This window comes from Falco peregrinus, chromosome 5 (genome assembly GCF_023634155.1).
Source record: "Falco peregrinus isolate bFalPer1 chromosome 5, bFalPer1.pri, whole genome shotgun sequence".
Lineage (NCBI taxonomy): Eukaryota > Metazoa > Chordata > Aves > Falconiformes > Falconidae > Falco > Falco peregrinus.
The window spans coordinates 15,911,742-15,931,272 of NC_073725.1; the positions used below are offsets into that span (position 1 = coordinate 15,911,742).

Consider the following 19,531-nt stretch of genomic DNA (forward strand, 5'->3'; position numbering starts at 1 on the left):
CAACCTGGATGAGGGGATAAAGTGCACCCTCAGTAAGTTTGCAGACAACACCAAGCTGGAGGGGTGTTGATCTGCTTGAGGGTAGGAAGGCTCTGAATAGGCTGGATTGATGGGCCAAGTATGAGGTTCAACAAGAAATGCTGAGTCCTGCACTTGGGTCACAACAACCTCAGGCAACTCTACCGGCTTGGGGAAGCATCCCTGCAGAAAAGGACCTGGGGGTGCTGGTTGACAGCCAGCTGAACATGAGCCAGCAGTGTGCCCAGGTGGCCAAAATGGCCAACAGCATCCTGGATTGTACCAGAAACAGCATGGTCAACAGGACAAGGGAAGTGGTCGCCCCCAGTACACGGCACTGGTGAGGCCACACCTCAAATACTGATTTTGGGCCCTGCACTACAAGGAAGACATTGAGGTGCTGGAGCATGCCCAGAGAAGGGCAACAAAGCTGGCAAAGTATCTGGAGCACAGGTCTTATGAGGAGCAACTGAGGAAACTGGGGTTGTTTAGCCTGGAGAGGAAGAGGTTCATGGGGGGCCCTTATTGCTCTCTACAACTATCTGAAAGGAGGTTGTAGGCAGGTGAGGGTTGGTCTCCTCTCCCAGATAAAAAGCAACAGGACAAGAGGAAACTGCCTCAGGTTATGCCAGGTGAGGTTCAGATTGGATATTTGGAAAAATTTCTTCACTGAAAGCATTAAGCATTGGAACATGCTGCCCAGGGAGGTGGTGGAATCATCATCCCTAGAGGTTTTTAAAAGACCAGTAGATGGGGGCTCTCAGGGACATGGTTTAGTGATGGACTTCGAAGTCCTGGGTTAACAGTTGGGCTTGATGATCTCAAAGGTCTTTTCCAACATGATGATTCTGTGGTTCTATGAACTCAACTACTGCACCCCCAGAGTGATGGACAACAGACAGAGCTACGCCATGTTCTTTCTGAAGCCAGTGCTTGAGCTAGAATCCTGCTTGGTTTTCAAAAAGAAGTGATTGTAGATTCCTATCTTCAGTACTAAGCAGGTTCCAGGATGTCCAAAGATTCCGTTTAACTTTATAGCTTGATTGTTCTCCCTCTGACTTGTGTATGCTTTTCAGAGAAGCAATATTGCCTCATTTCAATACATCCTTCTGAGAGCTCAAAACAAGAACAGGAAGTTAAATACTGAGCAGAAAACGTCAACAAAGTAGGAAATAAGTCCTGGAGAAGCTGAAATCAGCGAGAATCTCTAATAGCGGCATTTCTTAAAAATACTAAAAAATATTAAAAATAAGGATTATTTATGTTCATATCACAAAACTTAGTAAATGCTGCATAAGGTTCTAACAGAAAGGTCTTAGACAATTTAAAAGCAGTTTGTAGTAGGGAGAAAAAAAAAATCTCTCACATTGGAGGACCAACCTGCACATGCTGCATTACATAAAATTCTGTTCCAATGATAGAAACGTCACTGCAATACAACAGGGGCTCAGGCACTGGAAATCCAGCTGAAAATAAGGCTTTCTGCACACGATATTCTCTATCAACCTGAAGACAACACAGAAATTTAGGTTCAATGAAAAGCTCCCAAACATAAATGAGTACAGTGAATGACCAATCTCCCTCTTAAAATGCTGAGTTACATGTATTGCACAGAAAATTGGAAAAGATCCAGAAATTCACTGCATTTCTGGATACATTCAACCATGTGCCACACCATCGTGTATAGGACTTAGCAACTTGCAATAGAAAGTGTTTGGAGCTTAAGAAGAATGTTACTTACGTTGTGAGCTCTAGGTAAAAGGGGGCCATGGGGCTTCTTCCTGAGCACGTAAACCTGCCCACCCTTCTGAAGATAAAAGGTTGGATTTGACTGGCCTGAGCTACAAAAAGAAAGATTCTAATTACTTACAAATTCAAGTACTTACAAATTTACAAACTTTTAACAGAAATGATGCAGAGTACACTGTGACTTGGGCTGAACAAAATGGCAAGACAGATGAAAGGGTTCTTCTCAAGAGTTTCTTCTCTTGTTATTGTTTTGTTTTGTTTTTTGGGTTTGGGGTATTTTTTTTAAATATAGTCTTACAAGGATGCAAGTGATAGCCTAAAAATCAGAAGTCATATGTTCTATTCCTACCTATGAGAAAGATATCTTATTTCATTGCAGAGAGGTCACAGATACTCAATTTGTTCTCCTGTGAAATGAAGGCAGCATTTACCCCTCCACCCTAAAAAGACATCATTAATGTTTTCAAGGTATGCGTAGATACTAACTTTAAAGCTTTCTGATTTAGAGGAAATTAAACAGAGAAGAATTCACACTAGCCCACAATTGTATCTGCCCTTTGGTGAGCTGTATTTTGAACAATGTAAGCATAGAGGAAACTTTCCAAGTAACTGATGATTCTAGTACCCAGCCCCACTGTATTCTAGCCTGATCATCACACACCTGCACTATGCTTAAGGGGCTGCCAATAGTAACTGTAAAATTTTAAAGAATGAATGTTGTAGTGACAAAGAATCATAGAAATTAGACATTTCAATCACAAACACATGTAAAAGAGAAGGACAGCCTGGTTAAACCCTTCATAACACCTTGCTCATTCTATCCCAATCAAGCTCATTGATCCTTATTTTCCTCAAGGTTCTGTGCTCATCTATATGCCTTCCTCTCCTCATTCTAGATCATTTTTATGGCACATTCTGAACTAGTCTAGTGAAAGATTAGACAACCATTGGAAAATCAGAATCAAGTGGACTTTTGCCCTCATGCTCCCCATGACATTTCCATTCTCCCTGAGGTAGTTAGGGCACAGTCCGTAATATAATTTAACAAGTATACTGCACGGACAAGTACTCTGCCTGGCACAACAGAGATTTAGATCAGCTGAAGCCTTGAAGTGCAACCACAACACTAACAAAAAGCAACAGCATAAATACTGGTGATATTTTAGCAGATTTTGCTATCAGTTACTCTCCTGAGACCCCTCCTAAAGTCTCGGTTCAAGTACATACAAGGATTAGAGTACAGCTGAGGATTCAATGGATACTTTCTATTTGTATCAGAAGACAATGAAAACTTGTTCACTGTTTCTTAGTCATAGCTGCAGATAATGCAGCTGAGGTCATGTTGACAAAGGAATTAATACTTATATTTAGAATAACTTCTTGTAGCTCCCAATTTGAAGTCAGACAGCTGCACCACTAACTCACTGAATGCAAGTGAACTAGATGTTCTGTGCAGCAGCGGCTTAGGAGCCCGGGTGCAGCGCCTCACTAGTGCAATGCATTGCTCTCGGGGTCTTAATGGGAATCTCAGCGGTGTTACACTCTTCTCATGGATTTGCTTACCTGGCGATAGCCTGAGGCTTTTAAAGTTGACTTCTCAAGCCATGTACGTGCTCCTGAACATTATTATTTGATGTGCAATTAAAGAGGAATCAGACAAATTGTGATTTAAGAGTAGGTAATAAAAAGAGTTGTGCGCGTACTCCAACAGGTCGCACCACTGGGGGCCAAACACACATTTTGCAGCGGACTGTGGGAAGGCCACCCACCACATCGCCTGCTCGCAGGCAGACAGCTGCAGCCGCAGGCTCTGCCTGTGCCAACGGCCACCCCTGCCGCCACCGCCAGCTTCAACCTCTCCAGCCATCCAAGGGTCGAGCTGTCACCCTGCTGTCCGCCAGCACCGGGGCCAAGGGCACCAACCCTCCCGCCGGGCAGCGAGCGAGGCCGCGGCCGCTCTCCTCGCCCCACCGAGGCACGCTTGGGGCCCGCGCTCTGGCTCCGCGCCCCGGGGCGCCCCACGGGCCAGGGCCCAGGCCAGCAGGCACGGCGGTCGCTGCCCGCCCCTCACAGGCGGCCTCGGGGCAGGAGTGCGGCCCACCCGTGCGTTACCTGTACTGCCTGACCGCCAGAGCCCCCGCGGGCTGCCGAGGGAAGCCGGGCAGGTGGACGCGCAGGTACCGCTCCAATCTCTCCTGGTCGAAGCGGTGCCGCGGCCCCACCTCGGTGGTGCCCGGCTCCGCCGCCATGCCTGGCCCCTGCCCTGCGGCCGCAGGCGGAGCTGCCTCGCCCGGCCCGGCCCGGCCCTGCGTCGCCGCGGCAACCGGGGGCGGCTCGGTCCGTCAAGGAAAGCGGTCCCCGGCGCCGAGCCAGCGGGGTTCTCGGAGCCGGGTGGCTTCTCCTGGAAGAAAGCAGCTCCCAGGAGGTAGTCACCCCCCCGGCTGACACCTGCCCTCCTCAGTCCCCGCCGGAGCCCGCTCGCTGCCCGCTGCTGCGGGGCAGCAGGCCCCCTCGGGGCGGGAACGCTCCCCGAGGCGTCGGGGCGAGCAGGGGACGGCGCTCCCTGCCGCTCCCGGAAGCTCCCTCGGACGGGGAGACGTGTCGCTGCGGCGTCGCCGGCGCTGCCATGGCGGAGCCGAGCCGGCTGGAGCAGCTGGAGCGGCGTGTGCGGGAGCTGGAGGAGGAGCTGGCCCGGGAGAGGAGCGGGCGGCGGCCGCCGCGGGCCCGCATCGAGAGCATGAGCCCGGAGGTGACGGACTCCAACCCCTACAGGTGCGGCCGGCGGGCGAGAGCGCTGTGGGGGAGGGGGCTGCGCCTGCGGAGCTGGATTGCGGCGAGAGCTATGAGGAGGAGGCCTAGAGCCCGTGTCAGGGTGTGCAGGATGGGGAAGAGGGAGGGCTCTGCGGCCTCAGGAACTGTGGAAAAGGGGAAGAGGCACGTGGAGGTGGGCTGGGGCCGGCGGGGGCCCGAGGGATGGGGCTGGGGGTGCTGGAGGTGGATGCTCTGTGGGGAGGAGGGGAGAGATGCACTCAGGTTTCCCACCTGGCTGGGCTGGCAGGGGTGTCCACCGGGGTTATTTTATGTTGTCTTGCCTTACAGCACGGGCAGACAGAGAGGAGACCCTGTGAGTTTTTCAGCTAAGTAGCTAATAAATGGAACAGCTGTTGGTATTACATGAGGTCTCATTCCCGTTCCTCTAACTTAGGTGGTTTAGAGAAGTCTTGAGGATCTCGGACCCCTTCTAATGCTCAGGTCTTCTGGAAATCTGATGCACTTTTAATTTTCAGGATACAAGTTGATACTTGTTCTTTCATTGATACTTTCAATGAAAAAATGCAATAGTAGGATAAAATGTTACTTTACAATCTCTCCAGTTATCCTCACAACCTGATCTTCTCTATAACTTTTTTTTTAATGTTATATTTGAGTTAACCAAATTGATCAGAAAGCAGTGAAAAGTCTTCACTGGCCTGCTGCCATATGGTTCATTACAGAAAAAAGCATAGGCTTTCATTCTGTAAATCTGGGATTATTTTTCAAAAATAGCTGTGCGTCCTCCTGATTTCACTGATGTTACTCATACCAACTGAGTAAGTGCATGAGTTTCTGCAGGGTTCAGTACTCTGTTGCTCATAGGAAAGCACCCACTGTCTCGTTTAGACTGTATCTAGCTGGCAGTTACAACTACAGAGAAAACAGCAGGCTTGAGTTTGGTGCGTGGCAGGGTTGTTTTTAAAGCAAAAGTGATTTTTAAATACCAGAAAAGCAAAATTGCTATTAGAAAAGTAGAGAGGATTTTCTGTATAACATTGCTGTTTTTCTTTGTAGTCGCTTGATGGCATTAAAAAGAATGGGAATTGTCAAAGACTATGAGGTAGGATTCTATCTGCATTAAAACACCCTTGCATTTTTACCCTGCAAGGACCACTTTTGATATACTGATCTGTGTTTTATTTCTTTCTACAGAAAATTCGTACCTTTACAGTTGCAGTAGTAGGTGTAGGTGGAGTTGGCAGTGTGACTGCTGAAATGTTGACAAGGTGTGGCATTGGTAAGGTAATGAGAGTTTTCTTCTACTTCTTTATAGGAGATGGACCAGTCTTTTCACAGAAGAGTTAATTTGATTTCACTCAGTTGATTTTTCCCAAATAAAAAAGTACTGTGAAGACGCACTCAAGAACAGTACTTGTGTAAACATCACAAACAAAGAGTCTGTATTTTTCTTATGCTAGTAAAATTGATTTACTTAGGGCTTAATTCTGTATTGTGTGAATGGTTCTTGTTTGGATATTGTCTTCTACATGCTTTTATGTAAGCTCAAGTGAACAAGTTGATGTTCATGAAATGGAGATGTGGTAGATGTCAGGCAGATATTTTTATCGCAAACATTAGTTTGTCATACGGCAGACTTAAAGCTAAAAATTTAGCAGTGGTTAAAAATAATTTGATGGTGTCTAGATAGCAAGGACCTCCAGAGTTAATAGAACAGGATTTTTCTTTAAAGGGGGAATTTGTGCAGTGGCTTAGATGTTTGTATTTCCAGGCAAACCTGACCATTGATTCTTGGAACTTTGAGAAGTTTCTTGATACAGAGGTGATGCAGCTATTGCAAAGTTTATTGCCCCTTTCTCTGAAGGAGCATTTCCTGAAGACCAGCATCTTGGGTATAGAAAAGGACATTGGATAGTTGATTCAGAATCAACATGTCCCTGTCTTATTTAGGTATTTCAAATGAATTGTTTTTGAAGAACTACATGCCAAGACAAGTAAAAGAAATTACACATTTCCAGTTAATGCCATAACAGCAAGTAGGAATGTGATAACAGAGGTGATACTGTTCATGTAGATGATCTGAATTTTCTTAGTTTAAATCAAATGGACAGTTTGCTTTTTATTAAGAGTGGTTTTCATGACTTAACGAGTCAGGTCCTGGTGAATGGCAGTTGGAATTCAGTCTTCGCGTACTTACAATGTTGGTACCTTTTGTATGTGAACTGAATGGGACTGCAGGGATGGAGGGCATGTTTAGTTGGGGGTTTTGTTGTTGGTTTTAGAGGAGTTTTGTTGTTTAAAATGTCTTGCTGTAGTGCTGTGGTTGCAGTCTTTGGAGTTTCACGTAGATTAATACTATCTTTATTGTAGCTGCTTCTGTTTGATTACGACAAAGTGGAACTGGCAAACATGAACAGACTCTTCTTCCAACCTCATCAAGCTGGATTAAGTAAAGTGCAAGCAGCAGAGCATACTTTGAGGTATAACTTGGAGAAATGGGTATCAAAATACGTTTTACCCACAGTGCTGCTCCAGGAAACTGGTGTTTCACTCTTAATCACTCGCAAAGTAGCATGATATAATTTGGAGATTTGGGCATAAAATAGTTGTGGGAAAGGTTGATATTTTAAGGACATTTTTGTACTGGCCAAAACCTCAGTGTGAGTCTACTTTTTATGTATAGCTAATTTTGCTTGGAAGTTTGGTATAAACTATGCCACTTCAATATGTTGTGGGGTTTTTCTCATCTGGTCTGGGAATTTTTGACAAATATGGGTGTATTCCAGACTTCGGACTGGAAGCTTAAGGCTGTAGCTTGTGTAGTTAGTGAAGTTAGGGAGCAGAATGCAAGTTACCATTTTATTTATTAATATTCACTCTGTTTCCTCCATAAGGAATATTAATCCTGATGTTCAATTTGAAGTACATAACTACAACATCACAACACTGGACAACTTTGAACACTTCATGGATAGAATAAGGTAAAAAATCTCTGAACAAAAGCATGTCACTAACTTCTGCTGATGTGTGGTTCTGTACAGCCTCACATTTTTATTCTTGTTTTGTTTTTTTTTAATTTAATGACTGCTAATTGGAAACCAGTGGGAAATATGTATATATAAAGACGTTCCAGCCTAGACCTTTTCTCTGGAGCTGGCATTTATTTCTACTGTTACAGTTATATATTATATTAGTGCATCTTTAGATTTCCAGCCAAAGCTGCAGGTCTTAACAGGCTTTTTCCGTTATAGAAAACAGATCAGATCATATTTTGACTGCTCTGGAGCAGTTTCAGATATGCTTTGTAGAATGAAGAAAGGAAATAGTTATTAGTGGATCTCAGACTAGGTTCTGAAGTAACTTTTCCCATTTGCAGTTATGTTGTACAAAGGTGCTCTTTTGCAATACTTTTTATTGTGACTGTATACTACATACAACTTATTTTAATCTAAAATGCACTTATATTTAAAACCCACCTTCAGCATGCTCTTGTGTCTATTGTAGATCTATGATGCTAGTTTTGTCCTGTTCTGCATTTGCACAGGTTTTATTAGAAATACACTTCCCATGTGCTTCTATACTCTAAAGCAGTATGTTGATTCCCCTGCTGGTATTTAGTTCTGCCAGCAATGTTATGCAAACTTCTGATACTTATTTCAGTAACGGTGCGCTAGAGGAAGGGCAGCCTGTCGATCTTGTTCTAAGCTGTGTGGACAACTTTGAAGCTCGCATGGCTATTAACACGGTAAGGCCATTGAAGGTGTGAGCTTCACATATTTTCTTCTATGGTGTTAGGAATTGTGGGGACTAGAGAAAGGACAGGAACTTTCAGGAATCTTCTAAGAAATTTCCTCCTTGGTTTAACAAAACAGAATCTGGGCTTTTTCCCAGTTCTTACGAAACACATTTTATATGTATAAATATAACTGTAGCCTTTTAAGTTACTGGCAGGTAATGCTTAGTGGAAGAGTTCAGTATTGTGAGCCCTCTCTGTCTTTCCAAATTATCCTGTTTATATAAAGGTATTATCAAAGCCTAGTATGTTAAATCTTGCTAACTTTCAAAAGACTGTGTATAGCTAATTGTATACTTCATATGACTTTTTGTATACTAAAAACATCTTAAGGCTATGTACCTAATCAAACTGGGTTTTTTTGTAGTAGCAGCCAGCATAGGGTACACGCCAAATGCATGTTTTCTGTTACCCTTCAGCTAACTTGATTCGTAAATCGCATGCACTGAAGGTACACAGATGCACAAACTACTTTTAGTCATGGATACAGTGTAATTAGATTCTGTAGTGTGCTAGTAACTGGATCACTAATGCATGTTCAAAAATCTCAGATCCTCAGGAAAGCACAAAGGGCTTCATGAGGATGACTTTAATTTGTCCTTCGATTTCCCCTTTGACTCTGATAAGCAATTTCTATTCTACCTTTTCTGATCATAACCTTTTTGTCTTAAAGTAGGAAGATCAGTGTGTTTAATCACTCTCAATTTACTATGTTTCTTTTTTACTTTTTTCTTTTCCTTAAACTTCTGCAGTGCTGATGTGTGTGTTTCTGTGTTTCTAAGGCCTGCAATGAACTTGGACAAATCTGGATGGAATCTGGAGTGAGTGAAAATGCAGTGTCAGGCCATATACAGCTGATCATACCTGGTGAATCTGCTTGTTTTGCGGTATGCAGTACTCTGCTGAATAGCTCGTTTGTCTTTTAAAGTGGCACTGGAAATATGAAGATTAGCTGGGTAGTGAATGTGATCCTGGCACAGCTGGTGGAGTATCTTAAGATTGTGTGTGATCTGTGTGGCGGGAGCGTTCATACTTCTTTTAAACTTAATTTCTTTATTTCCCATCAGTGTGCGCCTCCACTTGTAGTCGCTGCAAATATTGATGAAAAAACATTAAAACGAGAAGGAGTTTGTGCAGCTAGTCTTCCTACAACTATGGGTGTTGTGGCAGGAATTCTCGTACAAAATGTTCTGAAGTAAGTGATTGAGTTGTTGCTTTTCGGTATGTAGAGGAATGAAGGCAGTGGGTTGATTAGCAGTGATAACATGCAGCTGTGGCCTTGCCTCAGAGGCCGTGGGTTGATTGACATGGATGATGTGCAGCTGTAGCTCGTTCCCACTAAGTGGTTAAATAGCCCAGAGGATGGGGGGGGGAGGGAGGAGTAGTGTGGTCTGACCCCTGGAGGAAGGAGATACAGCACAAACAGTAGAATCTGACCAACAGTAAAGCCTTGTTGCAGTCTACTAGTTTGATTGTGCTGCAACAGGTGTACAGCACAGTAAGAGAAAGAAACCTGAAGGAACATTTCATAATGATGGGTTTAGTTCTTTTTCTGTATTTGTGGCCTGTTTCCGTAAAGGTATTGGCATTATTGGACAGGGCTGAAATACACACTGCTTGAATTACTGGTGTGTTTACTTTGGGGTGGCTGTTCTTAATAGAACTTTTCAGGCATAAGAAAAAGGTCTTCAGAGTTTCTCGAAGAATTTCTTTTACTGCATACACACACACACACATTTTTTTCTTAGTTCTGCATTTAAATGTATTATGTGATCTCATTAAATTATACACAAAAAATGCTGAAGTGCTGAAAATGTGTCTTTGAAATTTTGTACATGGACAAAGAATAAATAATTTCTCTTGCAGTGTTTGTATTCTAAAAACCTGAGGTGGATTAATATTAGTTATACAGCTGTATGACCTATTTTAATATTGTCAAGAAGTAGTCACATGACTCCAACTGCTAAAAGAACTGCATGTACCAGCAAGGAAAATATTTGAACAACTTTGTACCCAGTTTTACTGTCTTTTACAAGCATCTTTGAGAAGAGGTTCTTATTTAGCCTGTTTGTAGCCTTAGCTTGGCTTTGTCAGTTATCCAAAAATTTATGGTTACAAAGAATAAAAGTTTTCAAGTTTGCAAGTGCCTATAAACAACAAAGCTCCATTTTCAGCTGTGCAGAGAGATGTATTATATAAAATTGCATAGCAACATCTATGTTTCTTTAATGAAGAATGCAAACAATGCAGCTTAATCTAAATCTTTATTTTCATTGCAATTCTGACCCTACAGTAAAGATGATTGAACTGGTTCTGATTAGCTGTTGAAAACTCTCCCGTTGTAATATAGGGCATCTGAGTGTTTCAAGCAACGGACTAGAGCACAGGAGAAAACTGCTTACTTACGACTCTAAATGTGTTTTTTCTGAGACTGTAGTGGACTTGTTCTCACACACACCACAAGAGTAGCGGGTTGTTATGTTGATGTAGTTACACTGTTGTCAGTTGATTACAGCTTATTTTAAGACAATTACAGTAATTCTTTAAAACTTCAGTAGTGTGAAAGTGTATTCTAAAAGTTCTTTGAGGAGAAGTTATTCCTTGAGCAACTGAATTGTTAGGGTTGCACTGGTATATAAGGGCCTACTTTCTCTGTTTGTGTTTCTAGATACCTGTTAAATTTTGGTACCGTGAGTTACTATCTTGGTTACAATGCAATGCAGGATTTCTTTCCAACTATGTCTATGAAGCCAAACCCACAATGTAGTGACCAAAATTGCAGAAAACAGCAAGAAAATTATAAGGTAACAATGTTTTGAGGTTTGTTGTTTGGGGTTTTTTTGACCTTAAAGTCGTAAGAACAAAGCAGGCTACAGATGTGTAGTAACACAAAACTTTCATTGCCAGTGCAATTTTCAGCAGCCTTGTCTTCAGATGGTTGCATGTTCTTCTGAAAATACTGTACTTAGAGTTATCTTAAAGCAAAGGGTAGGCAGAATGGCTTGTGTTCAGTTAGATAACATTTTCTTCTACAGTAATTATTCAACCTTTCTGGCAGTCATGTATTTTTGAGTATTAATGGGGTTTGTGTTTTTTTAACTTGCAGGTATTCCACCTTTTTATGCCTAGCAAAGTTCTAAATGGTGACTACATATCTTAAGAGAAGTGTGAATGTTAGATTTTATCTTCTTCACTATAGTTGAAAACTGGACTATTACATATATTGTGGGTTTTATCTTTTTATGTTTTCCCTCAGAAAAGAGAAGCTGCACAACCAAAACAGGAAGTAATTGAACAGAAAGAAGAAATAGTACATGAAGACAATGACTGGGGTAAGTAATCAGCTGGAGACTAAATGATGTTCACAGTACCAAGATTCAATTGAAGTCTTTGTTTTGGGTGAACACACTGTAGGGCACAGAGACTTCTTCTGGTTTGTATTTTTTGTTAACTTGCACTGTGTAATTGCTGTTGGCTTTTCACAGGTTTTGACAGTAACGTTGCCACAACTTAATGATGCATTTTTAGTGTAACGTGCAGGTTTTAGGCTCAAAACGTAACCACCATTTGAATAAAAAACTTTCTTGAAAGGTGGTCTGAAGATATGAAAGATGTGTGAGGAGGTGTATTCACTGCATATTCCTTTTAAATACATAACTAGAAAGCATTTGTGATTTCCATAACCACTGTGCTGAGGCATCTCATGGATTTTTATGTTCCTCTGGGGGCTTTAAGTTAGAAGGAGTTGTGTTAAGGAGTGGTAAGTGTGTTTTATAGAACGATTTGAAGAATGGATATATACCTTCTGTTTATTACATGATATAGAAAATAATCTTAAGATTGCCATCAGGAGAAGTGTCCTCATGGTAAGATTTAAGTGGTAAGGACAAGGAAGTCCTATGGGAGAGGTGCCATTCTTGTCTGTAAGTTATCTGTGTAGAATCATTTCCTGTATTGTAAAGGATACTTGTATTGATAATGGAAGTCATTGAAATCAAAGGTCTTTCTGCTTTTGAATTTATTGTTTTGGAAAAGTAGCTGCTGTTTTCCTCTTACTTTGACAACTTGGTGATAGAAGAAAAATTTCTTTAAAGTTGTAATGGAGTTCTTGATTCCTTTTAATGCAAAGGCATCGAATTAGTATCAGAAATTTCAGAAGATGAGCTGAAGGCTGCATCTGGCCCAGTACCTGAGCTTCCTGAGGGAATTACTGTAGCTTATACTATCCCAAACAAGGTAATATTTATTCTTTATGAATTTTTGAAATACAGTTTAAACCTAAAATAAAATTGAAAACTGTACCTCGGTACATCAGATTAGTGCCTTCTACGGTCTAGTTTTGTGTTTCTATATAATACATTTAAGTATGAACGCTAGCGTGAATGTAGTTTTGAGATGATAGGAACGAGTGTATTTGGGGGGGGGGGAAGGAAATGAAATGTGAATTTCTCAGTTGATATTTTGGTCACTAATTGATTTTTAGCATATTTAATTTGTAAAAGCTATATGCAGTTAAAGAGCAATTACTGGGGAGCACAGAATCTGTTATTTATTGCAGCCAGAATGTTCTAACTCCTAGTCAGAATAGTTTACAATTTAAGCTTATAATCACTTAGACTTAATTGTGCAGTTGAGCACTTGGTTCTAGGAAAGCGATGTGGTGTAATGGCAATCAAGCTTACTTCTGTGGGGCTTTTTGTTTGCTATTTTTGTTGCCAACTTTTTCTTCATGTTCCTAACAGGAAGAGAACTTGGTAACTGAGGAAACGGTAGCAGAGTCTGAAGAAAGCCTAGAAGAACTCATGGCCAAAATGAGAAACATGTAGCAAAACAAATATGAAGTACAACTTCTGGGAGTTTGGATTGACATTGGATTTTGAGAAGACCAGATGTCTTCCCCCCCCCCCCCTTATTTTTACCTCAACTGAAGCTTATTTTTACCTTTCTGATGAAACGGAACTGTTACAGGGACAGGAAGGGAACAGACTTAACGTTGTTTATATTCTGTTGTCTATTCATGTCTTTAACATAAAAGAGTTGTGCTACTGTAAATTTTAATTTCTCAGCATTGCTAGTGTCCAGATACTCAGTTTATCCATCTCCTTTTATTATTTATCAAAAGCAGGTGTAGCATGTTATATGCAGTATCATGCAACGAGAACAGTACATGGTATAGGACAAGTGAAAGATGGAATCTGCTGGAGTTGGACTGAGGAGGTTAAGGGCAGATGCTAGTGCCTCATTCAGATTGCTGCTCCTGATTTTCCAGGCACTTGTACTCTGTTGTTGTTCACTGTTGTCCAAATTCTTGGCATGGATTGTGCTGTGGTTACTTTTTCTGAGTAAACAGAACATTTCAGCCTTTTTATCTGCCTTAAATATCTCTGGGATGGATTTTTTTTTTTAAATGCCTCTGGTTTTATCAGTGTTTTACTACTGCTTGTTCTTAAGTAGCTGCCTATATGTTTTGCATGTGATAATGCTTTGAGTATGCTGCAACAAGGCGAAGTCTTCTGTCAGTAATTACACTAGCAGGCTGGGTATTAGTATGTCACCATTTCAGCCAGCAGATGCTTTTCATGACAAAATTTTTTCAAGACTCACCAGCAACACTGGAAAGAAGAGATTTTATCTATCTTTTTGAAAACCTAAATTTTTTTTTTTTTTGGTTATTAGAAGTTTAGCTATAATTCTGATCCATCCCCATCACATGAGCTAGATTAATGAATATAATTAATCAGAGTTTGCATGGGAAAGCTTCTAAAATTAAGTGCTCTAAACTTTGTTTGGTGTTGCAAGTATCTTCAGGGGAGTAGCTTAGCTATTATATTTGTCTTGTGAATAACGTTAGTACAGTCATACTACCTTTTAAATTACCATGCATCAAACTGACCTGTAAATGTACCCTGCTGAACTGGAAGGATCAATTTCACACATTTTAACTACTGTGGGTGTCTGACCCAGAACTTGATCATTACTTAGATTTGGCTTAGTCATAATTTCTTATTTTTTTTCAAAATTTGGCTTAGAAACGTAAATTTCAGCCTTTGCGGTGCAAAATAATACAAGTATCTCTAACTTGGGCTGTTCATAAAACCTTTCCACAGCATGATAACAGCCACCGCAGAACCAGCTGGCAATGGTAGTAGCAGCATCCAACCAACATGTAAGAAGACAGTGATATTGCAGAGGTGCTTCTGTTTCTTAGGGCAGCTGAATGATTAATTACTTAAATGTTTGATTTCTAAGCAGTGGTTACAAATGTCAAGATCTGGTTTCTCCACAGCTAAGACTGTATTATATACATACAAATCCTCACTACATTCAGAGATTGGGGTTTTGGTTGGCATTTTGGTGTGGTCCATTATACTGTAAAATGGAAGTGATTTTTTTTGGATTAAGTTCAGTTTTGGAGAAACCAGATTTTAGAATTGAACTGTAAAGAGGGATGGGAAATAGAATAATGAGGTCATTAAAAAGGTGCATAATTGAATCTATGTCACTAAGTCTACATTAGTTTGATCCAAGTGTCAATTTAAGTGTTACTTAGGTTTCTTTGTGACTTTACCTTTCCATTGAGAACAATAGAAGTGAGACACGCACCTGGCTCCTATAACAGCCCAGATAATCCTGACTCTTAATTATTTGGCTGACATAGAATTGTAGAACTATTTAGGTTGGAAAAGGCCTTTAAGATCATTGAATCCAAACAGAAGAAATTTTTCCTCAGTGCTATCACATGACTGACAGTCAGCTTTACAAGAGGCAATTGTTTACCATTTTACTTCACGTACAGTTTTATGACCAAATAAATACACTTTTATATGCTTATTTACAAAGTATGCAAAATGGGTCTCTTGTTACTTTCAGCTTGTATATATAAGAAGAATTGGAAACAATTAGAAAATACATTAAGATGACTGTATGTGCCAGTGGTTAAAATTATTTTAAAATAAACATCAAAGACAGAAGCGGCTTTAAGGGTCTTTTTTTAATTAAAAAGGCATTTACAAGTAGAAATCTGCTCCAACTATAAAACATAACTGAAAGTTTATTACTTTTGTTACGCATTACAAAGCACACTGCAAGGGTTTCATCCAGCTTTGTTTATTTGGCAAACCCGTAAAAGAAGTTCTCCATTTCTGCAGTATTCTGACTATGATGAAATCTCCATTGAAACTGGTGACGCTTTGGTCTGAGGTGCAGTTATACATAGAAAAATTATTTGGCATACATCAGCTATACAGTTATTTTTTAATGTCCATGAGGTACAGCTACAATGACATGGACAACTATCTTGAGGCTATTCAGCAACAGTCACACCAGCAGCAATAGTTATGGCCAAAATGGGGCCTGCAAGACCCTCCACTGTTACTCATAATGCTATTTTATTTCTGTAATAATTTTGGGGGGGTTGACAGGGTAAGCAGATTGTTTCCTCACGGTCTCTGCTAATGGGCCATAGGTGGTTGGGATCTGCTCTGCTTTTTAGGGACTGATTTTTCTTCCAAAAGCAACCCTGCAACCTACGAGTAAGTTGGAGAGAAGTCACTCAAGGGAAGAATAGTAACAGTTCAAAATTGGAAATGACTAAATGGGAAGAGGGCTGATAGAACACTGAAGGTCTAGAAAAGCAGCTCCCTATTTAAGCCAGTAACATTAAGGAAAACTATTTAGGAGAGCAAGGTACATCATTATACGTGTTAAAATCAGAAGTGATAAGCTAGATACGACATCTGGTAATTCATAGCACAAAACATTAGAGGAGGGAATTACCAGGTCTGAGAAGAGTAGGCAACAGACACACATACAAGCTGGCAAGGATGAGGTTTTTGGGCTTGGCTTTGGCTTTTTTTTTGTTTTGGTGGTTTTGGTTGGTTAGTTACAAGGTTGGTGGGTTTTTTTCCCTTTTTGCCCCTCTCCTTACTCAGTAACAATCCTGCAAAGAACTCTGTTGTTTTCAGAAGTTTTCAAGGTGGCTGGAATACAGTGGATTCTTTGATTAAATCCCCATTTTCTAAAGTAAAAGGAAAATACTTAGAGAGCTATTACAAAGTGTCAGCTCTTGTTGATGTACTGTAATAACTTCAAGAGCTATATATTTTTATTTTTTTCCAACTAAATCGTAATCTTAAAAATCAAATTTGGGTTGTGTATTTGTTCTGTCAGTTTTATATACTGTTTCTTTTGCCAAGTTACAGCCTTGCCAAAATATTTAAATCCTTCTAAACAAAACAAAGGCTGAACAGGTTATATTTAACTCTACTCTAAAAAGGAAAAAATGCTGTGGAAGATAAGTACCCCTTTGACATAAAGGCAATTTGCATTTTTCAAACTCTATCAAATAAATCTTCACATCAGTTGCTTCGAACATGATAGTGAGGCTTCAAGTAATTTTTCACTTATATTCAACTTTTTACAAAATCTTTTCTTTAGTATGTATTTAAATTGATTCACAGATTTATGCATTGAATGAGAACAGACTTCAAACTGGTTCTTCTAGATGACCAGGGCATTAAGAAATGACCGGCAGGTAGAATTGACTAGCATCTCTTTATCTGAGGGCAAACTGTTTTGTATCACTAGGTTTCTCCAATACAAACATTCTTGTATTTTAAGGGATTCAATGAGATTTAATAGTGAACGTATCACTAAAGGGTCAACAACAGGGAGCTGGGTCACAGAATCCCTCACTGGAAATATTCTTACTGAACACAGTGAATCTGTTAAACACCTGTAACTGTAGGTGACAATATATTTAGATATATTAGCTTTCCAAGGAAACCCAATTATTTTTGCACAAATCCCTTGAATTAAGTTTGCTTAAAGCTGAAATCACCCTGCAAGGTAAAGCTTTGGGTGGAACAGTATTTTGACTTTTTCAAAATTACTCTCTCTTTAGAAACAAATCCAAAAGCTTCTGAAAAGGCAGAAAAGATTGATGAAACAAAAATACACAAATCATCTAAGCCAGGCTATTACAACACAGAAATAAGAACTACCCTACAGAGTATATACAGTTGGTTCAACTTGCTGTAATCCTGGCGCTTAAGCTAAGAGGTATCAAATCCACATTTTTGGTGTTAACTGTAACTTTAGCTAGTAATTAATATGCGTATCTATATACAATGGAAGAAACTCACTTTGTACCATAGAGTCTGCAAAGTTAACGTGGAGGGATTTCAAGCTTAAAGATCTGTTTCCCCGTCATTCATGAAGACAGGTGTTGGTCCCAAAATAGTACATTAGCCTAGGAAAAATAAGTTTGTCTTAATTTTATGTCTGCTTTACAATAGCAATAGACTGCCTTTTCTTTGAGCAGGTTTATATCACCTTTGTCCATGTTCCAGGAAAATGTTTGGTGATAACGCACTTTTTAAGCTGAATGTATCTCCATTCGATGAGTGTCGAGAAGTTGCTTTTCCACCTATCAACAAAGTCTCTGCTTCTTTTATTTCCATAGCTCTCTTGTAAAGTTCAGCTGCCTTCTCAAAGTCTCCCCCTTCGTAGCTTTGGAGCAGAGTAAAACAAAGTTGAAACAAGCAAATAAAACAAGTCAATTCATTTAAATTGAAATGCATAATATGCTATCAACAAAGTTTACTTAAAGCTCTCTACTTTCCTGGACAGAAGTCCAGGATGTTTTGTTTTATCCAGCAATTTTTATAGTAACTTGATTTTATAGGGCTAAAGCATACAATCTTACCTTAGCACAGCCAAGTTTTTCAGAGTTTCCCCGACACGAGGATGCATGTGACCAAAGCTGTCTTCATAAATCTTTAATGCACGTTCATAAAGAGGTAAAGCTTCAATCTGCTTTTTCTTTGGGTAGTAGAAAGTTTGTTACAGACGTAGATTACATTTGTTATTATTTTTTCCAACATAGTATCAACACATCCTATATTCAGTCATGTGTATTTAACCAGACAGGTGTTTTGAGTTCTTGATACTGTTGACAGATGAGTATGATAATTGAGATTGTCAAAGCAACTGGCTTGCACTTGCAAATGCAATTCCCATAATATTATCATAATTAGCACCTGGGACTTCTTCAGCAGTTTTGAAAAAATCTCAGTCCTAAAAGTCTGGAATTACCAGATGCTCTTTGATTTTACCTGAAGCAGCTTTAATACTTGTTTAAAATCAGATATGCAGATTGCAGAAATACAGGAAACAAGCAAACAATCTACAGCTCACTCCTATTGATGCTAAATAATTAATTTGGCAAGCTGATTGCACCTCCTTTGAATCTCATAGTAGTTGCAGACTTCCTAGACAGTCCACAGCCTTCTCAGGTTTTTAGTTGCACAGAGTTGCAGTTGGCCACAGTGAACGCTCTTTATTCATGGACATAAATTTCAAAGGATTGTGTTTCCCTCCAAGTCAGCAGTGGAGCTGTGTTTCATCTTACTGTGAGAACCACCATATTGCAGAAAATGCTGTACTCCAGCTCTAGTCTTATAAAGCATGTGGGCATGCTGAATAATCTGAAAAGTATTAGCCCGAGCGTTCTTGTGAAATACCACTGACAGCAATTACCTGTTCCCTGCATACATTTTCCTTGCCAAATAACCTTTCAATCTTTACAATGGAACCTAAGAATTTGCAAATCTTACAAGGAATTTCCCTTTTAAATGTGATCAAGTTTCTTTGGTATCATTTAGGAACAAATCATAAAAAGCCTAGCACAGGAATAATAAACATGTAAGACATGAAAAACTTACCATCTGACAATAAAGGACAGCCAGATTTACCAAAGCAGTTGCTACACTAGGGTGTTTTGGGCCAAAAGACTTCTGTCGAATTTCAACCGCTAGCTCGTACAGAGGAACAGCCTTGTCAAGTTTTCCCTAGAAATAACAGGGAAAAAATGATTCTGTTCTCTTGTGTTAAAATGGTAACAGCCAAATCTATTTTAAACAAAAAGCCCTGGAGATGTGTTTCCAGAATAAGGGTTTCACTTTCGTTAATTCATTCTGCACAGATTGTTTCTCATTAATATTTATCATGAACTAATTTTCCAAAACACTGAGCATATTCAACTCCCAGCTAATGTGTTTCTCAGTTATGTCTATTTCTTTAACTTTTCCCCGTAAGTGTCTCATTGAGAAGGCTGTTTGTTAAAAACAATTTTCAGTTGTACTTCTATCCAAATAATTTTCTCCACTTTTATTTCCTCATTCTGCCATACAAGAAAGC

General features: G+C 40.1%; 3 protein-coding genes across 8 annotated transcripts in view; 1 reads left to right on the forward strand and 2 right to left on the reverse strand.

Annotated features, from left to right (window-relative positions):
• The window catches only part of ACAD11 (acyl-CoA dehydrogenase family member 11), a 33,975-nt gene extending 29,913 nt beyond the window's left edge, over positions 1-4,062 (reverse strand). The window contains exons 1-3 of one of the 3 annotated variants that reach the window (XM_055805620.1): positions 3,880-4,062; positions 1,760-1,859; positions 1,399-1,524 (exon numbers count right to left, since the gene is read on the reverse strand). In XM_055805620.1, coding sequence (XP_055661595.1) covers positions 1,399-1,524; positions 1,760-1,859; positions 3,880-4,016 — 363 coding nt within the window. In that variant the 5' untranslated portion in view covers positions 4,017-4,062. Of the gene's footprint in view, positions 1-1,398; positions 1,525-1,759; positions 1,860-3,330; positions 3,364-3,879 lie in introns of those variants that run through there. The other 2 variants (XM_055805619.1, XM_055805621.1) reach the window with 2 other exon arrangements.
• Positions 4,063-4,325: 263 nt separating this feature from the next.
• On the forward strand, positions 4,326-15,303 carry UBA5 (ubiquitin like modifier activating enzyme 5). Of its 2 annotated transcripts, XM_005242242.4 has the most exons (12): positions 4,326-4,539; positions 5,596-5,641; positions 5,734-5,823; positions 6,910-7,019; positions 7,434-7,520; positions 8,200-8,284; positions 9,115-9,219; positions 9,400-9,527; positions 11,001-11,136; positions 11,589-11,664; positions 12,462-12,568; positions 13,075-15,303. In XM_005242242.4, the coding sequence occupies exons 1-12, from the start codon at positions 4,394-4,396 to the stop codon at positions 13,156-13,158; spliced, it is 1,200 nt and encodes a 399-aa protein (XP_005242299.2). In that variant the 5' UTR covers positions 4,326-4,393; the 3' UTR covers positions 13,159-15,303. The 2 variants fall into 2 exon arrangements, with proteins under 2 accessions (XP_005242299.2, XP_027649370.1); XM_027793569.2 differs by lacking the exon at positions 4,326-4,539 and having other exon boundaries at positions 5,594-5,641; positions 5,734-5,818.
• Position 15,304: 1 nt separating this feature from the next.
• NPHP3 (nephrocystin 3) overlaps positions 15,305-19,531 on the reverse strand; it is a 29,489-nt gene continuing 25,262 nt past the window's right edge. For 2 of the 3 annotated variants that reach the window (XR_008747404.1, XM_055805616.1), the window contains exon 24: positions 19,057-19,182. Coding sequence is in view for 2 of the 3 variants with exons in the window: in XM_055805616.1 (XP_055661591.1) it covers positions 19,146-19,182 (37 nt within the window). In the remaining variant the exon portion in view is untranslated. Of the gene's footprint in view, positions 17,843-18,038; positions 18,155-19,056; positions 19,183-19,531 lie in introns of those variants that run through there. The other variant, XM_005242292.4, reaches the window with a different exon arrangement.